General features: G+C 24.6%; 2 protein-coding genes across 2 annotated transcripts in view; both read right to left on the minus strand.

Annotated features, from left to right (window-relative positions):
* Positions 1-19,595, minus strand: part of LOC132930600 (GTP-binding protein Rhes-like) — a 50,566-nt gene extending 30,971 nt beyond the window's left edge. Inside the window, exon 1 of the mRNA XM_060996551.1 lies at positions 19,371-19,595. The gene's annotated coding sequence lies outside the window, so the exon portion shown is untranslated. The remainder of the gene's footprint in view (positions 1-19,370) is intronic.
* A 5,057-nt stretch (positions 19,596-24,652) lies between these two features.
* LOC132930116 (26S proteasome non-ATPase regulatory subunit 7-like) lies at positions 24,653-26,192 on the minus strand. The gene is made up of 2 exons (XM_060995796.1): positions 26,021-26,192; positions 24,653-25,753 (listed from the first exon to the last, which is right to left on the minus strand). The coding sequence occupies exon 2, from the start codon at positions 25,747-25,749 to the stop codon at positions 24,805-24,807; it is 945 nt and encodes a 314-aa protein (XP_060851779.1). The 5' UTR covers positions 25,750-25,753; positions 26,021-26,192; the 3' UTR covers positions 24,653-24,804.
* Positions 26,193-27,336: the final 1,144 nt, after the last annotated feature.

Raw genomic sequence — 27,336 nt, forward strand, 5'->3', positions numbered from 1 at the left:
AATGTTTAGCTAAACCAAAAACTATAGCATATTTGTTCACCAGTTTTAAATATATAATTAGAAAAAGGAATGATTGTGAATTAGTTTTTAAATACTCGTAGAATTTAATATAAAAAAAATATATTATGAATATGAATAGTTTTTAAATTTTTAAATTGTATAACTTAGATATATAATATTATTATAATGTTTATATAATTTTGTACTTTATACATAATAATATATACGTAATTTGATGCACAATCAATATTATTATGATTTTATCAAGTTAAAAAGGAAAAGTACACAATCATACAGTACCTTCAATTTTTTTGATTAGAAAATTAAATTGGGTATTCCTATTTTTTTTCACATTTTACTTCTTTTTTTTAAAAAAAACTTGAAAAATAAATGAAAAAATATTACATTCATGTGTACCTACATATCAATAAAATTCACGATTTATATTTTATGTTATTTATGTCTGTTATATTTCTGAGGTTTATATTTTTTATTACTTTGCTGTTTTATTATTTAATATTTCAATATAATATGAAGTCAATCACATTTTCAAAACACATTCCTTACGTGTTCTGCACAATCTAAGATAGTAAACAGTGAATATCGGTTATGTACTCCTATATTCTATATTTCATGACTTACATAAAATTAATGAGTTAAACTGAAAATACTTGTATAATACAAGTGTATAAGCAGTATTATATATTTGTTTGACAATCATTTGCACCATACATAGTGTATATTCCTAATTATTAGCTCACAGCTTGGGACACCACCTTGACCGTATTTTTATCATATATACATATATATATATATTTTTTATTTGATACATTTAACTGACATTGTTAAATAAAATTATCACCTATACATCTTTTAATCTAAAAATAAGTAAAATTTATTTTTGACATTGGACTGTCAAGAACAATGAGGTGACAAGTTACATGATGAGTATATCTTGACAGTTTATAGAAATTTATTATCAAGCGCTTATAAAATACAAATATTATAAAAATACAATTATTAAAATTGCATGATTAAAATCAAAAGTATTATAGTTATTTAATAAGCTTTTGTGTTTGGTATAAATTAAAAAAAATAGGTGGTTATTATAGCGTTTTTTTTTTACAAAAATTGCTTGTTTAAATATAACGTAATTATTGTTCATTATTATAACAATTCTCATTTCATTTATTTGAAATTTTTTATTTATACTATCCAAATTAAGAAACAAATTATACTTAGAATGTACTTAGAAAAATATTTTCTGATTCGTTTGGTTTATAATTTTTTTTACTGTACATTTATTTTTCTTACTTATTTCTCTTTTATTCTTTAATTTTATTAGTATTCTAAAAATGTCGTCACATTAAAATTATATCATTACATGGATAATCAATTAATGTATTGCATTATAATATTGTTTTTAATATTTTACTATATTTTTTGAATTGTACGCTTATCGATAAATACTATATATATTATATATTATCTATTTATACTCATAATGTAATAATTTTAGGATAATTTTAGAATAATATTAATAATTTATAATTGAATCGTAATACAATTGTATAATTATTATGTACCAGTTATAAATTAATAGTTGCTACTATTATTGTAACATATTTTTCAGTATTGTGTTCCTACATAAATATTGCAATTTTATGGTACCGCTCAAAGCATAGTATAAAACAATAATAATCATAAATATCTATTAAAAGACTATAGTAGTATACAAATTATTGTTTATGATATGGTAATGATTTGTTTTCACTATAAGTTTGTCCTGGAAAATATTTATAAGACAAAATCGCTCAAAAGTTTCTTACAGCATAACTTCTTTCGTCAATTGAAAAGTAACACAGATGGTATAATTTAGACGGATATTTTTTTAAAATTATTAGTAGTTTTCTGAAAAATTGCGAATAACTTTTTTTATATAGATAAGTATTCACAATATACATAAATATATAATTCAGTATCTGGAAACTGTAAATTGTGATGACATAATAACTGAAAAAAACATATAATAATGTGATTTGTTGAAAAAGTTTCAAAAGAAGAAGTTCAGTGACAACACACTTCAACAATTTTAAGACAATTTTTAAAAAATATTATATATTATGTACTATTAGAAAAAGTTTTATTAAACCGTCACTACTATCTAGGTTAAAACTAAATACAGTTTATTATGCACTATATTATATAATATAATATAATGGGTACATAATACATATAGTATATTTTTAATAAAAATGATATACTTAGTAAAACTTGATAGGTAAATTACCTTAGAGGAAATAAAATAAACTAGTCATAGGAATGTTGCAGATGGCTCCATCGTGTAACTGACATATTCGGTTATGTACTCGAATGAATTGCGATGATTGTTAATAATAACAATAATAAAAAATATTTAAAGAAATAATATATACTTTTATGCGGAACGTGTACCTATGTTTATTTGTAATATAATATATGATTTATTTTATACATATATTTTATAAGTTAAAATAGCTAAATTATATTTTCGAAATATGTATATAACTTTAATTAAAAAATAAATAAATATAGTGAAATTATTAGAATTATTATTAGTTGGTTTATTCAACTTTCTAACGATGTTATAGTTATTTTGTTACAATTTAAGAAATATTAATGGTTGAAAGTTGAAAGTTGAAATATTTCAACAATATGTACGAATATTATTTTTATGTACAATGCAATTTTCATAATGCATAGTTTAAGTTATACCATGAACCTATTTTATGCCATATTGCCATTATACAGTACGCTGATATTAATGTATAACCTATAGGCTATACATTATAATTTAATCATAATATTATATAATGTCTATTGATATAGTGTAATAATTAATAATAATAAAGTTTATGCGATAACTGTGTTAAAAATAAATTCAAATTGAACCTCGTCATATTACCTAATAATAAGGTAGTATATATTATAATAAATTTATATGATAAACTATAGTTTATTTGTTTATTTTAAAATTTCATTAGAAATAAAGAATGTCATAGAATTGTCTCCAATCAGATCATTTTTATATACTATAATAATTGGCCAGGAAACGAGGTACATAGGAAATAGACTATACCGCAAAGCGAGTTTTCCGTTTTTCCGTCAATCGAAAATGTTATTATCGCCCATCCAAGCAGCTAGCATTTCTTGGACATCTCTATTGACTCGTTAAAAATGCCCTTGACTTTAACTTGGCTTTCTGTAAACGATTTTGACTTCATTCCACATTATATGAAGTTAATTAATCACCGAATTTAAGGATTTTCTTTCGTTGTTGGTTTGAAACATCGCAGGTGCCCCGAATAACGCTTATAAATATCGATATGATTTAAGCGAATTTTTCAGCGCGTTTTGATTTCAATGGTTTCAATGTTACGTACTCGTATTTAGTTATGTGATTTTGGTGAAGCGATGGCCATAATAATTTTGAGACTTAATGTCTATAAGATCAACTTGTACCCATTAGTTGGAAGTGATTCTAAAATTGGTTTAGATACTAATCCTATTCTTGGATGCGCTGTTTTTTCTGTAATTATACACATAATTTTAAGTAAGCCATAATTTTTTTTTTTAATTAACTTATACAATTTGGTTTTTTTAAGGAATAAAATTAAGTTCTTAGTTTCTTAAAGGTTCGGTTTTAGAGCTTGGATGATTTTTTCTAATATATCTCCACATAATATACGTGAGATATATTGCGGTAATATTGGAATTTTTAACAATCGATGATGATGATTTAATAACGTATTGACATTTAAATATAAAAGTAATTTCCTTCGATCGATTAAATTAAATTCCACAAATGGTTTCTATTATTAAACATTAATATTACTAGAATGGCATATTAAATAGTGAATTATTGTAAAATATTGGTAAACACTAAATATGTATCTGTAACTTTTTCCGCAATGTGTTAAAAGAATTTTGATTTTAAGTTTTAATCTATATATCTGGTTTATTTTACAAAAATAATAATAAATATTTTGATAATAATGCTATAATATTGAATACATATAATGGCTTGCCGAAATAAAGTATTGATTTTATATTTTATTAAGTCTTTAGAAGTCATCGCAACTTTGAAATTGATGTACAAAAGGATAATATTTGTATATTACATTCGTACGCTAAGTGTCAATTTGCATTTTTAAGCAGCTTACGCGCGTTTGTATTTTATTCGAACCACGACTGTAGGCAATGACCCGTTAAGTATTATGCTGTACCTATTAATGTACTATCAACATAACAAGTGGCACATAGTGTAAAGTTTATTAAATATAAAAGTAAAAAATATATATAAAATAATAAATATGTTTTAATCATACATTAATATAATGTATTGTCATCTACTAATAATTATACTGTACTTACTAATTTCGAGATTTATGGGTATTTTAGATAAAAGATTTTTTTTATAGAGACCTACAAACCATACATAACTTTTTAATCTTTTGAAGTCCAATTGATGTAAAATATATTGTTTTCTTAAAAGTTGTTATTTCTTCGGGTTTCCAAATACAAACATTTGGTAATGAGTAGGTTTATTTGATTCATTTAAATTTTGGTGTATTTAAAAAACATCCTAAAATATCTAATAATATCTATAGATATATGCAAATATACAGACATATAGTATCTTAATATAATACAATATATATATATTTTTTATTATTCCCTTCAATAAAACCAGTTATTCACAAAACAAAAAGGTTTACATTTTTACAGGTTTATGAGTATTTTAAAGATGCATATTTTTTTGTAAACTTACAAAATAATCTTAACTTGTTTTGTAATTAAAATATCAATAAATGACTACTGGATTCCCTTAAGTCTAGGGTCTAAACAATAATCTTACCTTTGCATTTTACAATAAGTCATTTAATTGAAATTTCTTGTTTAATAATAATAACAAATAACGTTTAAACGCATATTATTGAACATTCAATTATAATACAATAGTATTAAATGGTTGCATAATACATACGTGATAAAATTACTAGTATTTTAAATATATATTATTTAATAGTTTTTAAAAATACATTAAATCATATTTTCTAATATTAAATTACCAAAATCAATATAATGATATCGAACAATATTTACTTTTTGGCACCTAAATGTTTTCTTACCTACAACATTAACTTAATAAAATTTATAATATATTTTACTTTAGTATATTAAATAATAGAAAATTCAATTCGATTCAATTTTACTTTATAGTATAATAATATACTATGTGCGTAATTTTACGTTTAACACAATTTATTACACATAATAGTACTACAATACATATACTAACATAATATATTATAGACTATAGACAGGTACAGAATGTCAGGGTGATTCCTTAAACATACTTAAAATGTAATTAATAGTGAGGTGTTATAGAATAATTTATTGCTCCTTCATAAATAATGAACAAATTTAGGGATCACCCATCTCGTGTAATTATATTATGCTATACTACATTAATAATTATAACATAGAAATTTTAATACAATAATAGTTAAATATTTATGTAAAATAAAATAAGTTACCTGATGATTTTTTTTAAGATGATTAATGTCAGTACAAATTTAAAATAACATAATGTTAAAAGTACAATTTAAAGTAAAACTTTTAAATTTTAATTATTTAAATTGAAAGAGTATAATTAAAGTTTTAAATAATATGAACTTTATATTTTATATACTTTATTCACTTTTGCCAACGCTTTACAACAAAAGAAAATCATCCATAGATAATAATATAATATTATATATTATGTTATATTATTATAATTTATATTATCATTATAATTATCAGTTTTAAACTTTTACTAGAATTTTCAAAATAGATATTATTAAAAATTGCTGTATTTAATAGGTTAAAATTATTTTATATTTTTATGTACATTTAGGTACAAACTTTTTTTTTAGTTTATGTTTTACTTTAATACCTTGTCCAAATTTACATGTACTCATTTTTATAGCATATACCTAATTCAAAAATTTAACACGTTTTAATCATTTTGTATTGATATATGTTATAGCTAGGTATGTAATATACCTAAAAATGTATTAAAAATAAAAATACTGAATTTAATAATTAAAAATATATATTTTATCAAACTAATTTATGTTTTGTGAAGACATTTAACAAATTATTATTTATTTGTTGACTGCAATATTCTCCTAACATAATTTAAAACAATTTAATCAAAACTTCAGTTCAATATTTCGAAGTGAATAATGTCAGACATGGACAACTTCTTTTATATTATTTATATTATATCATCAGTCATCAGCCTTTATACATTATTCAAATGTCTTGCATTCCTTATAATTATTGTATACCATAGGAATATAGAATAATTACACTATACAGGTTATAAGATTTACGCCATAGAAAAATCTACTAACTTCAATATCTGAAACTATTTTATAATGTTATTATTCTTCGTATAATATAAAATACATAAATAAAGTTGTAACATAATTTAAAACAGCAATGTAAAATAGCTAAACGCTAGATAACTTACAGTAAATTCAATAATTCTTATTTATATTAAAATCATTTTCATTAGTAAGCATTCTATGAATGTAGATATTAAAAGCATATTAAACTGATTGGACATTTTTCAGAAAATACATTGTTTAACATTTAACTTTTAAAATATTTAAAACACGGAATAATATTTAACTTTAAGAAGACTTAACGAACAATTTACATTTGAATAAGATTATAAATGTTAGGTAAGTAAAAGACTACCTTTTAATTTTGCCACTTGAATATATTTTATTTAGTCAAAAATAAAAAGTTTTGTGCTCAATATAGTTATTTTTGGTGTATAAGATACACTAAAAAATATTTTAATTTAAAACCTTTTTAACTTTTTTATATTTTTTTTTTTTTAAATAAAGTAATCAAAAACAAAAAATGTCAAAACGTCATTATAAATAAATATTTATTTAAGAAATGTAATCTTGTATTGCTGAATTATCTTAAGTCTTTTATAAATGTCCTGATGTATGTGATATTGAAATGGTGAATTTATTCATAGAAGACACATTTTTTTATAAAACAAATAACAACATGACAAAGGCTTACTTAACATAATACATAAATATGATAACTGAAGAATCCTAATAGGTAAATTAAATTGCTATAATGCTACATAATATTTATGATTTTCGCAGTGTTAAAATTATAACAGAATGAAAATAAAAATCTGTTTCAAAATATTATAAAATAGTTGTGTATCTTATAAACTAAAAACTATATAAGTATTTGTAACTTGTAAGTCGTAAGCAATAAGCATATTATATTATTTAATGAATATTTTTAAAAAAAAATCTCTTTTTTACTAAAATATATATTTATGTAATTTAGTTCCTATCACAATATAATACGCAATTTTATATGTATGTATTTTTATCTAGGGTGGTTGGTAAATGGTAATACCCAAATGCAGTATGAAATATTGAAATAATATTAAACGAAAATAGGGTGAGTAGTGATTATGGTATGATCATTATCCGTTAGACGTGTTATATCTAAGTTTTCCCCCAAACAACAAAACAGTGCAAGAAAACCTTTATTGTACTCAAGACATAGTATTAAATAGTAAATACACGATATTATTGATTAATATGTCAATGTGTCATTGTTGTAGTGTATAGTGTTTATAATATTATTGAATATTTATTAAATGTATTATACCCCATAGGGATGAAAATAACTGTTTCTCTGTGTCTTTGGTTTTGTACGTAAATTACTTAAATGTCTTAAATACTTACAACTGCATTTGCGTTTTATTGTTTCAAATTATAATTTTAGACAGGTTATTTACGATTGAATCGTACGTGATGTATAATAGTAAGAACAGTAGTATGCTTATGAACTTATTACTTATGTAAGTAATAATTAAGTTGGACAGTTGGCGAGTAATATACATAACAAAGTAAAATACCTAGTTAAAAAAATATGTAGTTTAATTTCCACCTCGGTATAACAAATTATACATTTTTAAGTTATTTTTGCACTTTACGTTATGATGAAATATATAATATTATTATTATTTATATTAATGCATATAGCCTACATAAAGAGAATAGCGTTGGAGCGTCAACATTTTAATTGGAATTGCATACGCATACAAAATATTATCATTTGCAATGTATATTTTACTGATCGTGGGCCGTGGCCTATAAACTTTATACAAATATTTTGAGTATGATATGTTTGTACGACGCAATAAAATTCAAACTAAAAATCTCTTCTCTTTAGCCCTCACCCCCTCGCACCGTCCATTGGACCGACTTTTATGGTTTTAAATTTTCAGCTTTCGCCTTCGGGCTGGATAAAACTCAAACTACGTTTAACGGCAAGACTAACGGTTTGTTTGGATTCGGCATGTTTAAGTGTAATAATATAAAATGTCAGTCAATGCCGTAGATTTGTTATGATCCAACGTATATATAATAATATAGTCTGTGTGGCTGAGAAAAATGAAGCCTTATAATTGCGACACGCTTTATAATGTTGTTTACATTGTATATAAAAGCGAGGAGGAAGGTTAGGTTCACAATAATAAATATTTCCTGGAAAACATTGTAAATTTTTTCAATTATATTTGCATAATTAAAATTATTGCTTAAGTGTTATATATTTATAGTTAAAATAAATGAAAAGAGTTTTTTAATTGTTAAACACTTATTTTCTCAAATAAATTTTCCAAAATCATCAAAACTTATAAAATTACAGTACCATTTACCTTCAACATAATCACCCTGTTTATTTATTTGAAAATATTAAATAATCTATATCTTATTTAAAGTCTAAAAATAAAAAATACGTATGATAAAAATATAAATTATTTTTGAAAAACTACTTGTACAAAATATATTCTAGATTTATAATTCATATATTTCAATATATTTCAAATAAATAAATTATGTATATTTTTAATAAAAACCAGACTTATAAATAATTATTTAAAAAACTATTTCAAATTTTTAAGTCACAAAATAAAAAAAAATATTAATTCGGGTGTTGAATATGATTTAAATAAAATTAATTAGCAAAATCTGACTTGAATAATAATATTATAAACTATACTATAAAAAATATCTTACATTTGTTATTTACCTACATTACAAAAATGTGTATTATTAATATGTAATATATTTATATTATGTTGTAAAAAAATCTAGATATTTTGATAACTTAATATTAATTGATGACTAAAATTGTATGATTGTATATATTAATTTATGGTTAACGTTCAAAATGCATTTATGTAAATTATGTTAGCTGCGTAAAATTAAAATCGAAAAAAGGCTAAAATATTTTTAATTCATTATGTCATTACCTATACATTTATGTAATTATGCTTAAAATTTAAATAATAATTATAACAACTTGATTTCATATAAAAGTATAAAACTGTCATCTTTTTGTGAATTTAAAATGATATAACAAATATACAATACATAAATACTACACAGGTACATAAAATCTAATTATACATATTACATTTTAAATATTAGATCTGAAAAACACTTTTTATTATATTAATATATTATTGAACGAATGAAATAATACATTCATAAATTATACAGTGTGTTATATCACTGTTGTCACCTAAGAATTATTTTAATTTTTAACTGTTTATTTTTTAATAATATTAAAGGTTTGTTAAACTCAGAATATAATTTATGGTTGCCATGTATAGAAAATTGTAATGATTGTTGGAGAAATTATTGAAAAGTTACAAGTAGTCAAATTAGGTATTTAAATTAAGTGAGTGAATGTTTGAATGTTGACAAGTCATATTTTATGTAATGACGACATGACGTTGTACTTCAATTGTTTTGTCTCAAACTATACCTAGCAAAACAGCTGTCAAATAACCTTCAGTTATAGGGACGTGCATTTTATAATCATTAGTTTGTTTGCTAAATACATAATAATGTGTGACTTTTGAAAAAATGCTTTGATCGTCATTACTAAGGGAGGTTATTGGCAGAAAATTTGCGATAATCGGTACTTCAGGGTATAAAATTAAATAGTTTACCGTACTGTAGTATAACAATATTATTAATGATTGAGAAAAACTAAAAATAAATTTCGGAAAAGATGGTAGGTATTTTAAGACAAAACAATTTTTTGACAAAATCGATTTTTTTTTTATTTCAATTCAAAAATGAACGTCTACGTCTATAGATACTTGAATTATATTAACATTTTCTAAGCATCTAGTATCGTTTTTAAAATATACTGACTCTTTTCACTTTTAGTTATTTATAGATATTTAAAATCATTTACTTTTTTTAGTGTTATTCTATAAATGTTGATTAAAACATTTATGCTTGGTCAAATAGCTGAACAATTTAATATAAGGTTTCTCAATGGTCGTTTATACTAGAATTTAAAAAAAATAGTTGACTGTAACTCCCGTATTCATTTTTTGAGTGTTTGAAGTTAAAATTATGAAGAAATTCGATATTCACGTGTAAAATAACGATTTATGTTCAGACGATTTTTGTTATTTTTTGAAGAACAAAAAATAGTAACCGTAGAAACTTGTAACATTCCATTACTATTTAAATTATGATTTTATATATACATAAAAAACCGATTTTAGTTATTTTATTGTAATTAAAAATATATTATTCATAGGGACTTAACAATGTTCACCATTACAAATATTAATATTTATTATACATGATTTTAAAAATATTTAAATTTATTTTAAGTTGTTCATATCACGAACGCTATTCAGCATTCATACTTTTCTACAGTTATAATAAGATGTTAATTTGCTTAAGCGTTAATAAAATAATAACAAATAGTAGTATTTTATGAAATAATAAAATAATAGGATATACACGATTTATATTTGTAATAAATTAGTTCAACCTATTAATTGTATTATAATTAATGGTAATATAAATGATATAAATAAATTATACAATTTCCTTAAAAAATAGAGACTGACACAGTAACACATCGTCTATACCTCTATAGACACTTTACTTATCATTAAATTAAAATTCAATATCAACATTACAGGGGTCTATTCAATAACGAAGTACACTCGATAATTATTATACAGCAGAACTACTTCTCAGGTTTTTTATTATTATTAGTAGTAGTATTTAATATTCAATACATTTTAATAGCTTGAACTAACGCTTAACACACTAGTTAAAAGTGCATATTTTGGTAGTGCGCATGTTTGTTAAAATAATTTCATTTTCATATACTTACACATGAGGCGTCTTCATTATGAGCACTTATTACCTATTGTGTATATTATGGTTTAAGTGTATCTATACGGCTATATCTTAAACATTTGCTACGTCTCATTGTTTCATAAATACATATACTATGGCTTACAGCTAAAACTACAAATATCATACCTACTCTGTATTGTACATTTTAAAAATAAAATATTATTTTAATCGGCTTAGGTTTGATTCTTGTGGTTTACTGACTTATACAGTATCATCAGTTCAGTTTTACAATAACAATTTATAACATTTTAGATCAATATATTACATGTGCATATCCATAAAGATAATTTTTATCATAAAACTATTACTATTGTATAGGGACATTGTAAATAATACGCACAAACATAGAATTATAATTAGTGAATATCGATTTTAATCAATAATAACAGTTTTGTGTTATCTTGGTTTTATTGATCAAATTCGTACGTTATTTGACTTTTATACACAAAATAATAATACACAATAGGCTACAATATATTTATATATATATACTATAAAAATTGTTTATTGGATTTTGGAAGAATAAAACGTAAAAGGTAAAGTGAGGAAACTATGACTTTATTTTGAAAAGTTAAGCATTAAATTACTATATACTTCAGTAAATAACTTAAAAATATGGTGACTATTTCATTTCGCTAAAACAATTTTTGAAATCTAAAATTTGTAGTCAAAATTATGTTTGGATAATTAATTAAGCTTATATTTTTGTAACTGTTTTTATTTAATTATTCCATCAAAAAAAATGAATATGTTTACAATATTTATCCTGGAAAAATATATAAGACATGACTATTTCTTAACAGGTTAAATTACTAAAAATTTAAAATTTGAATTAAAATTTTATGTCTAGAGAATAAATTTATTCTAAATATTCCATACTCTTAAAATGGTGGAGCTTACTTACTTATTTATTCAGTTTTTAGCACTTTTAAAGTTTTTAATCAAGTAGAAAATATTCAACTAGTTACAGAACTAAAAACACTATACATATTTTTAATATTTGTAATATTAGTTTATTCGAGTAATAAACAATTAAAACATACCTTCCTTATTTCTTGAGATCCAGTGGCCAAACCAATCCAGTTAAAGCGTAATTAGTTAGGTATAATTCCCATTTTCCATTAAATAAATTATGATTTTCATATCGGGTTGTTGGACTAATATGAATAAAATTTTTTAAGTTATAATTTACATGACCGACTTATGGACAACCTAATACAATTGAATAACATATAGCTATGTATACATACATTTATTCAATGTATAAAATAGCTCACTATATCACCGGTTCTTGAGGGTGGTTCCTACTGAAAATCACACGATTTCACACGGAGTACGAGTTATACAATTCAATTTATTAGTATATATGATTGTGAAAATAACCTATTATGTTATCATAACTTATTATAAATATAGTAAATCGATTTAAAATTATATGTTAAAAATTTAGAATTGGCTGTCATCCACTATACAATCTAATCCTGACTATTTTAACTACGGTCGTTGTTATAGTATTCAACGTTCCGTTAACATAAAATTTACTGAGTGTGACATAAACGGCGACAATAAACACAGTAACTTATTTTACTCCGCATTTTATTTTTATTTATGTTAATTGTTTTCTGATATTTTTAAGGAAACCAGTTTATCAATCGATCGTCTGTATTCTGTATTAAGTAAACATTAACCATAAGCGAAAAATACTAGTATAATATGATTGATTGAACAGTTTATTGATTTTCTTTTTTTGTGTGTGAAATTATTATTGCACTTTATTATCCTGATATCATTATTATTGGTTTACAGCATAATAAATGTCTTCATCAATACTCATATCTAAATAAATGTAATATGTAAACTAATAGTGGTTAGTAATCAAATTGTACCTGAACATTCTAAAAAAAAAATGCTCACTTTAAAAAATTAAATTTAACATTGGAACTTAGTTAGTCGGGTCTCATTAAAATATGTAATTGTAAACACGTGGCTGAAGTCACTTTATTTAATTTAGTTAAAAATAAATTTTATTTAACTATAATACGATTAGGTATATGCTTGTAACTATACAATAATACTTAATTTATTAATACAAAATAATAATATATTTAAAGTTATTGAGTAAATTGTTTATTATATGGATAGACATAAACTTATATATATTATATATATATATGTGTGTGTGTGTAGATTTAAAATCCTTATTAATTAAATAAATAATTAGATTGATAGAATTAGAATAATCTAAGAAATATAAACATCTAAAACACTATATTCCGATGCATTCTTGCGCGCAAATAAGTAGCTTCCCAAATCTAAATAGTTCAATTTATGTTTTCTATATAGTGGGTGTATTCTAATTGCTTTTACTAAATTAATATAATATACATTTATATTTCAATATAAAATATCATATTATTCATATTATTTTTAATTAGGTAACGTATACTATTAATTCGTCTATTGATTTTACTATTTTAGTATCAGTCTTAAAATAGGATTATTAAAACGAATAAGATAAATGTTAATAGTAATTAGTAAGATAAAATGTAATAAGTAATTACTAAATAATAACACTATAACTATAAACAAATATGTATTCAAAAGAATATTATTACTGTATATCTTACATCGTAGATAATTATTACAGGTTACAGGCTGAAAGCACATTTTAATATAAATATATAATTCTAAACATTGCATATAACATTATATAGATACATTAATAAAATCATCAATTTTTTTAATATCCAAAAATAATATTCGCAAAATTTAAAAAAAAAAAGTAAAAATGAGTTGAACTTTATTTTGATGTATTATTCCATAAAAAAATTACGGAGTGTGAGTACCAAAATAAAAAAAAAATACCTTAAACAAATATATTTACCGATCGAATATTTTGAAGGTTACTACAGATAAAGAGATTAATCTTGGTGAGAAATTCAGGACAAAAACTGTATCAACCTTTTTAGTTACACAATTTAAAGAACCCTATGAAGAAAAGATAAATGGAAACCATAGTATTACAAGTTCACGAAAAAACTTTGTTCTACAACATGAAAAATCTATGTTAAATTATAACACTCTACCTACTATAAGGATAAAGTATATGGACATGATATGATTTAAATTGTAATTTAAGTTAAATAGTACAAGTGAATATTAAAAATGAACATACAATTTGGTACAAATTTATTTTTAGTATAAAAATTAAAATAACAAGGTACCGTTCATTTGAGACAAGAAATTTTATGTCACGATAATGTAGGAGTATCCATTATATACTAATTTAAGACTGAGAACACCACAAACAAATCATATTTGAAGAAGACACTGTCTATAAATATATAGCTATATAATATAGCTAAGCGGTATACAATATAGTGTAGATATTAGAATATGTAAATATTGCGTACCTACTTTTTAACATTTTACGCAGCACGTTATTAATATTAAAATTAGATTATTTACAATCAACAAACTACATTCAATTTATTTCAATCGATATATATTCCATGTAAAGGCTATGTACTTGAAACTTTTGAAGCTTTTTATTTGCAACCAAGAAAAAGTTAACACAATAAGAAAACGTCATTGTAAAACCAATACGCTTATTGTCTATTGATTGTCTTAAAAACTTATAGGTACATCAATAAATAAAACGTAATCTTGAGTAGTAAATGTGAAATTGAAGAACATCGAATTTCAGGATAGCTATATAGTATTATGGTAGTATAACTGAGGTTTGCCATTCGTTATTATATAGTAATATAGTATACACATGTACACGGTTTTATAGACATTTTGAATTATAGAACTCTAATTAAAAAATAATCTGCGATTCAAGAAATATTAAAAATAATTAATGTTGACTTTCAATTTCAAGAAATAAACCAAAAAAATGTATGTTTGTTAGCTATCGTTAGTAGTTTTTAGAAACTTTTAAAATTAGGTGTGTACACTAAATATAAAAGTTAAGTATTACTAAATAATATCATAATTTAAAATTAATATATGTTATAAAAAATACTAACAAATAATTTAGGTTCAATATTTATTTGTAAATATTAAAGTCATAGACATATAATATTATATGTCTATACCTAGTTAAAATTCAAAAATGTATTACTGATAGAGTGATAGCATTTTGTAATAGTTTTTTTTTGTTATAAATTAGGAAATAATGTGAACTATAGTAATTTATTGAATTCTTAAATATTCATTTTTTGAGATGTGATTAAATCACGTCATGTTGTTTACATTACTTATTTTATGTTGATTTATATTATACTCGAAAACCCAAGATTGAAACTAATAAAATCTATTAAATTAATACTTTAGGCATTATTGAAGTTTTATTTAAATTATTTATGAATATATTATTTATTTCATGTACATACAACATACTATTGTATTAATTATAATTAAAAATACTGTCAAAATGAATTAATGTGCATTGACATTTTTTATTTATTTTTAAGTGTACTAACTAGTAACTATATTAACTATACCTACTTATAATATTATTATGTTTAATGTTTAAGTTGTATGAGTACATCTGCAGGCTATTCTAAGCCTTATTATTATTTAAATGAAATTGAAAATTTGTATAAAGTTGATATTCTGAGAACGTGTAAGCACTTTATAAATAATTGGGTTATTCTACGTTAATACTTAATGTCGATTTTGTGGTATGATTCATATTGCAATATTAATAAGTTATCATCAATTCTAGATTTATAAGATACTAAAAATAATTTTTGAACTTAATGAAGCGAATTTTTTTTATGAAAACAAAAAGTATGATTTATTGTTAATCATGTAAAATATTAAACTTATTCGTGGACATACTATTTTATTGATTTTTACGGATAATAATCATTCGAGTTAATAATTTATAAGATATACCTATCAACTATATAAATATTTATATACGTCTAATCTAAATTATAATTGTAGTGATTTCTCTGTAGTTTTTGATGGGAAGTTTTATATACATATAACAATAAGTATTGAAAATAAGTCAATCAAAATAATCGAACTGTACAAATAAATATCAAAAAATTTATCAAACTATCAAAGTGTTAAACAAAATGCAAGTCCATTGTCCATTCATTGTGTATTATTTTTTTCCAAATATTATAGATAATACATATTATATATTATTTCAAAATTTCCGGTTTTTTTAAATTGAGGATCTGCGAGATAGTGCAAGATAAATTGGTTTTCATTTTTTGACAAAGCCATTAGTTTTATAATAACATTATTTTATTTTGTTATGGAATAAATAACTGATCTTATAATTTATAAAGAGTATGATGTTTAGTCAAAACTAAATTCAATGAAATCTGTAATTTTTTAACCACACTATTTTCACTTTCCTATATTTTTTTTTTAGTTTATAAATTGTTATTGGCAGTAACTTCCATCTTCTATAAAATAAGCGATGCGTCTAAATTTAATTTCTAATTGCCATTCATGTGTACGTAAATTATGCATCAGTATTCTTTGCTTTTTTATAATAATAAAAAATAACTTTTTGTTAATTTAATAATATACCTAAATGTTTTATACACACGCTAACTTGTTTAATCAAGTTAGTTTGCTGTATAATATTTAGTTAATATATTTTAATATTACCTACATTAAAGTTAATTACATTACGAACATATGTTAAACAAAAATTAGAGTAGTTTATTTTGTTTAATGGCAAACATTTTTCCAATGCCAATAAAGTAATAAAACATAGATAGGTTGTAGCCATAGTAGCGTACATACACTGTACGTATTGACATAAAATAATTTTTATATATTAATATAGATAAAATAAAATAATATGCAGATTTCATAAATTCATACGATCTATTATATACATTTTTGCTCCAATGTAAGACCTTAGACCTTCAATCGTCATTGTAAACCCATTATTACGTATTCCTATACCTATTGTAAAGGAGATAGCATGTGTTATTATAATGGTATTTTATCGTTAAACAACTTCAAACTAGTATTTCTTTGACTGAACAAATTGTATAAAATATGTAACACAATATATTTTCTATTGTATATAATATATAGGGGTTCAAACGAGTCGTTGCTATATCGTAAGTACACCTATGCGTCTCCGCGGCTATCACATAATATATACATTTAAAAATCGTTCCGAATAAATATTTGTATATTATGTCGTCAGCCGTCGCACGACGAAAATATAGAGGTATAAGTGTGTAACAATTGGTTTCCTTTCGATTAGCATTCACAAAAGTTAGGAAACCTGGTCGTAGCTCAATGCTCAATATTGACCCTATTCGTGCAGACCGTTCGCGTATATTACAGATGTATAACGCGTATCTATACTGCGCGGGAAACAACACACATTTTTCGTTTGTATTATTTTGTTTTGGTCTTTGGTACAAACTACATATTACGATTGGTGTAGTATTGCAATAATATAGGTTTATATATATATAAATGTGTATATACATAGTATTTATACACAACGGACATTGTTCACAAATAACAATTGGACAATGTCGATAATATGAACCAATAAGTATTTGACAATTTCATTTTTAAAATAACTGCTGCAGTATATTATGTATATGCATTTTACATGTATTGAAATTATAGAGAATTAAAAATAAATGTTTTCATTTTTTTCAAAAATTATTGTGATTATAATCAGTACCTAATAATATTCAAAATTTAAATATCATTTTCGAGTCTTGGCATTAAATATCAAATTACATAATATAAAATATATCAATTATAATTTATAACATAATTGAATATAATATAAGTACTATATTATTTTTATTTTATTGAGAAAAACTTGACATTAAGACCATTAGGAAATGCGATAGGTTACATTAGTTTAATATCCGTTATATTATTTTATATTTTAGAGGTAATTATATAAATATTTACCAGAATCTATGGATCGTTATTTTCGTGTGTTAAATTTAATATTTAAATTGTAAATTAATAATGTAATAACAATTTGATTGATTTGTGACCCATTATTACTCAAATTTGTCTCAAAATCGTAAATTATTCATTTACATAAAACAATTGATAAATGGTCTTAATAACGTTTCGTCAATAATGTTGTGCACAAGTTTATCCTGTGTTCGATACGACGCAAATATTATGTCATATTTCTATCCGGTTATAGCACATCGTTAACATCGACTAAATGTTAACACATTATTCATGATATGTACGATGTACGATATACCTCAGTATCAGCTATATATTATACTATCTGATCCTGTACGGCGTAGCTCGTGACAAATTAAATAATGTCAGTGGATTTACCCTGTCTTAAACTCCGTTAAATGTACCTAAACTACACATAAGTGTACTTCTAACACATCTATTTAGGTGGTTTTAACCAAGCATAAAATACAACTAAAATCATAGAATAAGTGTTTTGTTTTTATGTAAGCAATAGCAACCAGGGTGGGAAAAAAAAATATTCGTTTTTCATGAACCATTGACACATTCCCGTATGAACCCCTCTTTAAAATGTAAAATTAAAAAAAAAATTAGCTTCGAGGTACACATCTTCGGGTATAAACGTATAGTATTACTTATTATGATACTTACGAGTGTGTACCGAATTTCAAAACCACTAGTGCGAAAGACTCGGCTATGGATCACTTACACACACAAACATTGTCTTTTAATAATATATAAATAATATTGTATTGCATGCTTATATAAACCAGTGTTCGGTATAACGGTATAGCGGTTTAAGCGTTAAAGTATAAATATTATGTTATATAAAATATATATAACATTATGCCTATATATCATTCATATTATATTAACGATATTAACTTTAGTTAGCTATCATTACCATCCTCGTGTCAAATATTTTAAATATTGGTCGTAATTATTGTATATACAAATAATTGTATAACAGCACTGGATGTGCCGAAACATTTCGAAACTACAAATAAATAATTAATATATAGTATATATATATAAAAAAATTATAACATATGCAAAACAACAGCTGCGTTTTTTTTTATCTTTCAATATACTCACCCCGGACACTGGGAGACAGTGGTGCGAGTATTATAGTAGTGAGTAGTAGTCTCCTGCGGGTAGTGGCGGTTAGTATTTGTTGCGTGGTGGGGGCAGGGGGTGAATGTGACGCGGTGTGGCAATAATAATTTTGAATAAGAAGACGAACGAACGAGCGAGCGACGGAACGCGCGCGAAACAAATGCGATACGGGGGGCTAGCGCGCGAACGCGGACGGCTGCGGCCAATTTACTGGAAATCCGAGGGGAGCAGCAGCGGCGGCGACGGCGGCAAAAAGCTCCACCACCACCACCACCACCACCACCACCACTCTGTAGCCGCCGCAATGGCACAGCTGGCTCAACAACCGTTACGTTGTGCCGGCCCGCCACCTCCGACGCCGATGACGATCATTGCGCGTTCCTTTTCGCCATTGTAGGTACGTTTGTATATATATACTTATACAGTGTGTTCAACGATAAAGGTAACACGAAGTATATAACGAACGCGTGGCCACGCATTTCATTGGGAATTTTCCCCACTGCATACAAATAGGACTTGATATTGTTATACACTTATTTTTTTAGAACGGTTTTTCTCGCGCGACGCCCAGAAAAATAACAATTTTTTTCGCACGTTTTGAGTTGAATTAATTTTATCGAACGACTGACTTATAAAGATTAAACATTTCCGCATTGAGAGCAACGATTCGAGATTTCGATTTGGTATCTATAACCAGGTACCGGGCGTGTTGTATATTTATGGTGATTTTAACAGTCTGTTTTGATACAGTATTACAAAGTAGGGGTATTACCATATCGTATGTGATTTTGAACGATTTTTAAAAAAAAAAACTTCATAATAATTATTAGTAATAGAGCGCACGGAACTTTATTTCGCGGAAAAAAATTTCGTGGAACGAGTGCAATGTCCTTAATTGATTATGCAGTAAACAAACCTCGAACGAAATTTACGGTCATAAACGTTATTTACCTATAGTATATGTATACGTTTGAAATGTCTTGTGTTACGTTTGAACACACTATATTATTATCATAATATTATTGGCGCCGCCGTGTCTGCGTACGCGCTCGTCGTAATCGCATATATCGTACAACGTAAGCGACTCGTAATTTCGTAGTATGCACCGCACTACCGCTGTGCAGGGCGAAGACACCTAAAACGCCGCCGAGTGGTGGTGCGGTTTGGTAAACAGTGGTGGCGGTCAGCGACTGCGCGCCCGACGACGGCGCGATGCATTGGTTTGCGGCGGCTGCGGCGGCGGCGGGGTGGTGTAACAGCTTATAGTGCTTATACGTCGTCGCCGTCTGGCGTAGGTACGAACACTATGGTTTATGTATTATTATTATTATTATTATTATTATTTATAATATAATAATGTATATAGAGCTAGACAGTAAGTGATGTATTTGAGATATACGTATTACGTACGTAATTGAATTATTATACATTGTTTTTTTTTTTAACTTGTATATTTCGTATTTTTTAAATTTTTTCAATAAGACTCGTATTATTTTTAGTTAACGTTTTTTTCGGGAATGAATTGTATAATAATTATTAATAGACGATACAAGCCACATAAATATTTATTTTTTTTTTTTAATTTAAACATAATCGTGTCGTATCTGCAGTCCTATATTATAATATACTCGTATAATAATAATTATTGAGGAAAATGTACACCACATTATTAATATTGACAATATTGTTAATCATCCGTTAAAGACGCGCACAAATATAAACATAAAAATAGATAGGTAAATATATAATAAGCTATACTATAGCTGACATGATATCGTGATAATAAATATATAGACATGCTAAGTGTGAATGTGTAATCTAAACTTTAATTTTTATTTAAGCGTATGATCTAATAAACTTTTATGATTTACTATACTAAAGATGAAATACATTTTTAACTGGGTATTGAATATATGATGTATCATGCGTGTTTATAAATAACCGAATATTTTTTGATGCAATGCCAACATTATTTAATATTTTCTAAGCTATTGTTTCAAGGTTAGGAGAATCGAGACGATCCATTTGTTTTTATGTTAAATATATTGTTTAGATATCTCCGAAATACGTCCAATGGTTGAAAATACGTGAAAAGGGTATTGTCAGTTCACAGTGATTGATATGTTTGGTACATCTTATTCTTATTGTATCTAATTTGTTTGTATATTCACGTCTCATGTGTGTACATATGTGATTTGAATTCCAAGTTTGGCTGTTGTTATTTTCTAACAATTTCTTTTAATATATTCTCTGAAAACCATATCGTCTTTTTAAGTCCTGCAGCGTTTTATATGAATTCTTCTGTTAATAACGATTTACGTTTTAAACAACAGTCATGTGTTTAATCAAATTATTTAAATCACTTTTAAAATATTTATCTATATCCTAGAGTAAAATTAATAAATTTATAACGGTTGACGTGATTAAAACGATGACAAATTAGGTTTCGTACCTAGAAATACATACAAATTCAGGCATAATATTTACACATATCGACTGTCACAGTGTCACTTATAAGTAATAATCTTATTTAAGACAATATCAAAATACGAAAATATTTATAATAATATGTCAGGTATTTGTAGTATCACAACCGCACGCCTGCTTTATAATAAATTTAAAAATACGAAAAACAAAAACATGGGTACCTAGTTAATAAATATCTTGTTACATTTGTAATATAGTCAAATATAGGGACTGATTGTATGTTGATCAATATTATTATAAAATTATTAATTATTTATATCAATATTGCATGTTATTATACTAATATGCTTAGTAATAAGTTTTTTTTTAATAATATAATGGTATGATTACATTATATCTATACATATTATAATTAAAATTTGAACGGTTTTTTAATTAATATTGTACAGAATACGCATGAATGCATAATAAATATTATAGTAGTGACCTATTCCCCAATGATAAACATTGAGCCTCTTTAATGTGTTATCCAGTAATCTATGTCATAATTATTTCCAATAAGGTAACTCATGTATTTTATATTACTCTAAACTGGAATTGATAATTTCAATACATTTTTAATAAGCTCGACGATTGGATTCAATTCGTTTAACGTTGTGCATACAAAACAAAGGAAGTTTAAACAGCGGAGTTTGCCAACAGCGTTGGTAAATTCAAAATTGTATTCATTCTCAAACGCCATCTGTTACCCGTATCAACTGCGATACATCGTTACAGTCTTGTAAAGCGCATTTCAGTTGTACGCGATTAAAATATTTTGTGTTTTTATAGATGGTGAAACTTCAGTTACAACATGCCTTTTATTGTCACCAAATATACGGTCAATATACTCTTTTTGGAACAGAAAACGTAAACATAGTGCTATAGAAAATATAGTTATAAATAGTTGGTGTATAACAATAATAGTATTGTCTATAGGCTAAATGTTTAATGAAAGTAAAACGAAGTCATATCAGTGATGTACTTATAATAGCCTACCCGAAACGCCGTGTGTAATTGTTTTAACATTATTAAAATTGGAAGAAAATAATATATTATATAAATATATAATATTATATATTGCCATATTAGATATTTGGATATTATATCCAATAGAATTTCTTGTAACAAAGTATTAAAATTTTTAAAAACATAATTAATTATTATTAACAAAAGATCCAAATCAATTATATTATGACTAACTTTTTCATTATTTTTATAAAAAAAACTTTAATTTTTCAACTTCAATCCTTAATTTATAACCAACTATTATTATATCTTGGTATTATATTTGTTTTAGTGACACCAATTTGTTTGTTTATAATATGAAATATTATTATAAATATTTTCCATATCATTCACTATTCAGTAAATATTATGTATGTTTGCTTGTAATTTATTTGAATTTGGGCTGTTAAAAGAATGGTATTGTCGTATTGATCTTTTTTATGAATAAATTATGTTTTTAATTAGTGTTAAAAAATTAATTAAATAAGTTTAAAATAAATAAGTAGATTGTATTTTTTTCATTTTATTGAATCTGTAAAAATTTACATTAATCTTATTAAGGATGCTTTAATTTTACTAAAACTTCAGTACTTCTATATTTTTTTAATGTGCTATTTATTAGGTAACTTTTTATTTATAATATGTGATGCAATTCAATATTTAACAACAAATACTATTTTAACTTTCTTAAATTATACACACTGTCTGAAAATATATTTTAAATAATGGAAACTGTGTTTAATTTTTGATAATTTATTATTTAAATAATCCATTGATTTTAACATTAAGTCTTAACTTAATGTATTTTAACATTTTACTGATTAATATTACATAATACATACATATTATGTACATCATTTTTTTTTTTTATAAATTATGGATTGGAAGATTTTTTTTTATCAAACAAGAGATTTAAAAAGCAAGATGTTTATAAACAATCTTATTACCATACAATATGTATACATTTAAAGAGGTACTTAATAAGCTGTATTTTATAATTAATAATTAGTACACAAACGACAATACCTACTAATACAATATTAATACAAATCATTATATAAATCAATTCATATCCTTGTTATATTTTTTATACAAAGTTTTAATGCATTTTTCATAATATTCATATTTTTATATATAAAATACAATAAGTATATATTATGGTAAGTGAATAAAAAGTATAACAGGTATAAACTGATGAAAGATGCATCCATTGATTATTGATGAAACTTTATTTTATATTTTCATAATTCTAATTTAAAGAATTATTTAGTGGTTTCTTTATTCAAATAAAACAAATTAAAATACTCAATTGGATTAAATTATAATCAGTTAGAAATACTTGAAATAACCTTACATCTTATAATTGATTAAACTAATTTTATACTACATTCAATTTACATGCTGTTATATTTAATGAAATATATATCTGTTTTTAAAAAAACTATATAATATATTGAACTATTACTAAATATTTCACTTAAATTTGGTTGTATAATGAACATCCTAGGTAATAAATAAATTTGAAGCTTCATTTTTTCACATTAAACTTATTTAATTATTTACTATAAATGTTATTATATATTTAATTGAATTTTGAAAATATACAAGCTAAGAATACATCATTTTTAAATTAAATCATAAACATATATGATTTAGTAGAAGAAAATATATTTATTTATTTGTTTGGTTATAAAGTTATTTCAATAGGCACAGTTAATCTGAGATATTATAAACTAATAATAATGATAAAAAAAAACAAGGATTTAAAATAATAAAAAATACCAATATACACTGTCGTAAACAAAATAATTATAATAAAATAAAAATGTAAGTGTTAGGTGTATGATTTTTGCAAAACTCGAGACAAAAAAAAAAAAGAAAAAATATTATAAAGATGTTTATTTACAATTATATTATATAATTGAATCATATTATCGATCTATTTTGCTTTGATTTCTTTCTTCTTTGCAACTTCATCTTTTTTTTCTTCTGGTTCCCTTGATTGTTTCTTTTCATCATCACTGTTAGCAATCTTATTGTTGATTAAATTGTGCAATGCAATAATGGTCCTAATAGTAGTTGCTAAATACACAGCAAGCATATGATCATTTACTTTAACGTGCATTGCAGCAACCAAAGTATCTTTTTCTACGTCTGGTAAGAGATTAAATATTTCTTGCAGTTGATAAATAATTTGATGATTAACCGGTAATTTTCCATCAACAACTTGTTGTAAATAATCTCTAATATCAACCATTTGTTTATACAGACCTCGAGCACCAAATATTATGTTGGCAACACGTTGGCTTAAGGAACCACTAGTCGAGTCTTTAATATCTCTAAGTAGATGTTCAACACCAACCTCTTCAGCTTCTTCTGCTCCAATTTCACTAGCAATGTGTTCCAACGTCTTTGATGGCGGTGATCCATCGTCATGAATTTGCTCCACAACACGGTAGGCTTCAGTAGGTATACCAACATCCTTGGGTTTAACATCAACAATTACCATAACAGATGTATTGTTTACACAGTACTGGCGTACTAATTCATTGACAGCAATGTCATTTTGGTGGAGTTTAGGACCAGTGTGATACCAACCAACTACTTTTTCACGAGCATTTACTTTCTTGAACATACCATACATATTTTCAAGATAGTCATGATCGAGGAACCACACAGACTTGTCTTTATCATCTTCATCAAATGGAAGTGCAAAACTATTAGAAATGTCAAGCACTTTGTTTTGCTGCCAAGAACCAAGTAATACACCTACTACTCGTTTTTGATTGCCGATTTTTCCAAGTCGGGTAAAATGATCAACTACACTCAGCAATACCAATGGGTGTACTACCACTTTGGATATGGGCGATTCATTAGTCGACATTGTTCTGAAAAAAATAATAATAAATGTACAAATGCCTACAAAAATAACAATAATGAATTTAACGTTATATTATTAATATTATTTAACATAACAATATCCAATACCTATATCCAAAACATAATGAAACTAACAACACATTTTAAATAATGTAGATACAATGAATAAAATATTATTATTTATTTTTATCAATACATTAAAACATAACAAAATATTTATTAACAAATAACTAAAGAATAAAATGATGAATAGTGATTTTTGAAATTGAACTTACTTATAGTGTATCCAATGTATGCGCTTATTCAGAATTTATTTTCACAAAGGTAATAGATGATTATTATTAATTTAATTATATTTTATAAAAATCTCATAATAATAATCACGAAAAACTAAAAAGTAGAACTGTAGAAATTAAAATTTCCTTTTGATAAAATGACAAGCATAATACTTTGTAGAATAACAATAACCTCAAAATTGAAGTTGTATACGCTATCTAGTGTTTGGGATAAGAAGACGTCCGAATTATGAAACCGAGAAACTCCAACAGGAGGACAGAAACTATTACAGTCACGGCTATAGATAACTGTATGTTGACAACACAGTTCAAAATTAAAGGTATAAAAAATTTAAGAAAAATATATACATAAAAGATAGTATTTTTATGCACCCGACTGCTGTGATTATAATCGATTGAGATTTCAAATTTAATTAAAATGTTTATAATACATTTTCAACGCCACACTAAAAATGATTTAGAGATATAAACACAATTATGAAAACAAATACCCAGTTTTCACCGTAAGTACTTAATTTTATTATTATCGAATCGGTAATTTTAGCCGTTATCGCCGATCGGAGGTTTTTACACAAAATGTTTACAGCAAAATGTATAGGCAATTACAAATAGCACCTGTAAGTCTTATGTAAATACAATACGAAGTGTGCAAATTATATAATAATTATGAAATATTGTATTTATAGTGAGTTATTTGTATGTATATTATATTATAATTTAATATTAATATTTAATATGTATTATATACGTAGTATTGTACCAAACAATATTAAATAGAAAAAATCTAAAATTAAATATACATTTTATATTAGCAGTTAAGGGGACGCTAGTACGCTACTCCTCATTTATCCATGTAAATGGTGTTGCATGAGATAAACTCAAGCAGACATTATTCACTATTCACAGTGAGCGGTGAGCTACTATCAGGATGACTGTAAAGTGTAAATGTATATTATCTCAACCTTACCAAATTTTTATCGCATATTTAGAAAAATTAATTTATCTCGAAGTTTTTTATTCTTTTAATAATTTAATGATTATCAAAATTATTCATTCATACAGATTAATTTTGTTGTTTTTTCATTTGTTTATTAAACATTATTTCGTTAGTTATCAAAAAAATAAAAATGCTAAGGTACAGATTATGTTTCATTTTATGTAGTGCGAACGTTTGGTAAATGCACTGCAAATAATGTACTCTTAAGTTTATCCCAAGTAACACTGTTTTAGCATATAATCTCATTATTACGCTCAACCATTGTTAGTACTAACCCAGGTTTACTTTCAAAACATTA

The sequence above is a fragment of the Rhopalosiphum padi genome, chromosome 4 (assembly GCF_020882245.1).
Source record: "Rhopalosiphum padi isolate XX-2018 chromosome 4, ASM2088224v1, whole genome shotgun sequence".
NCBI classification, from domain to species: Eukaryota; Metazoa; Arthropoda; class Insecta; order Hemiptera; family Aphididae; genus Rhopalosiphum; species Rhopalosiphum padi.

Bases quoted from the DNA above. Each gene is read 5' to 3' on its own strand.
- LOC132930116 (XM_060995796.1), bottom strand. From the start codon at position 25,749: ATGTCGACTAATGAATCGCCCATATCCAAAGTGGTAGTACACCCATTG.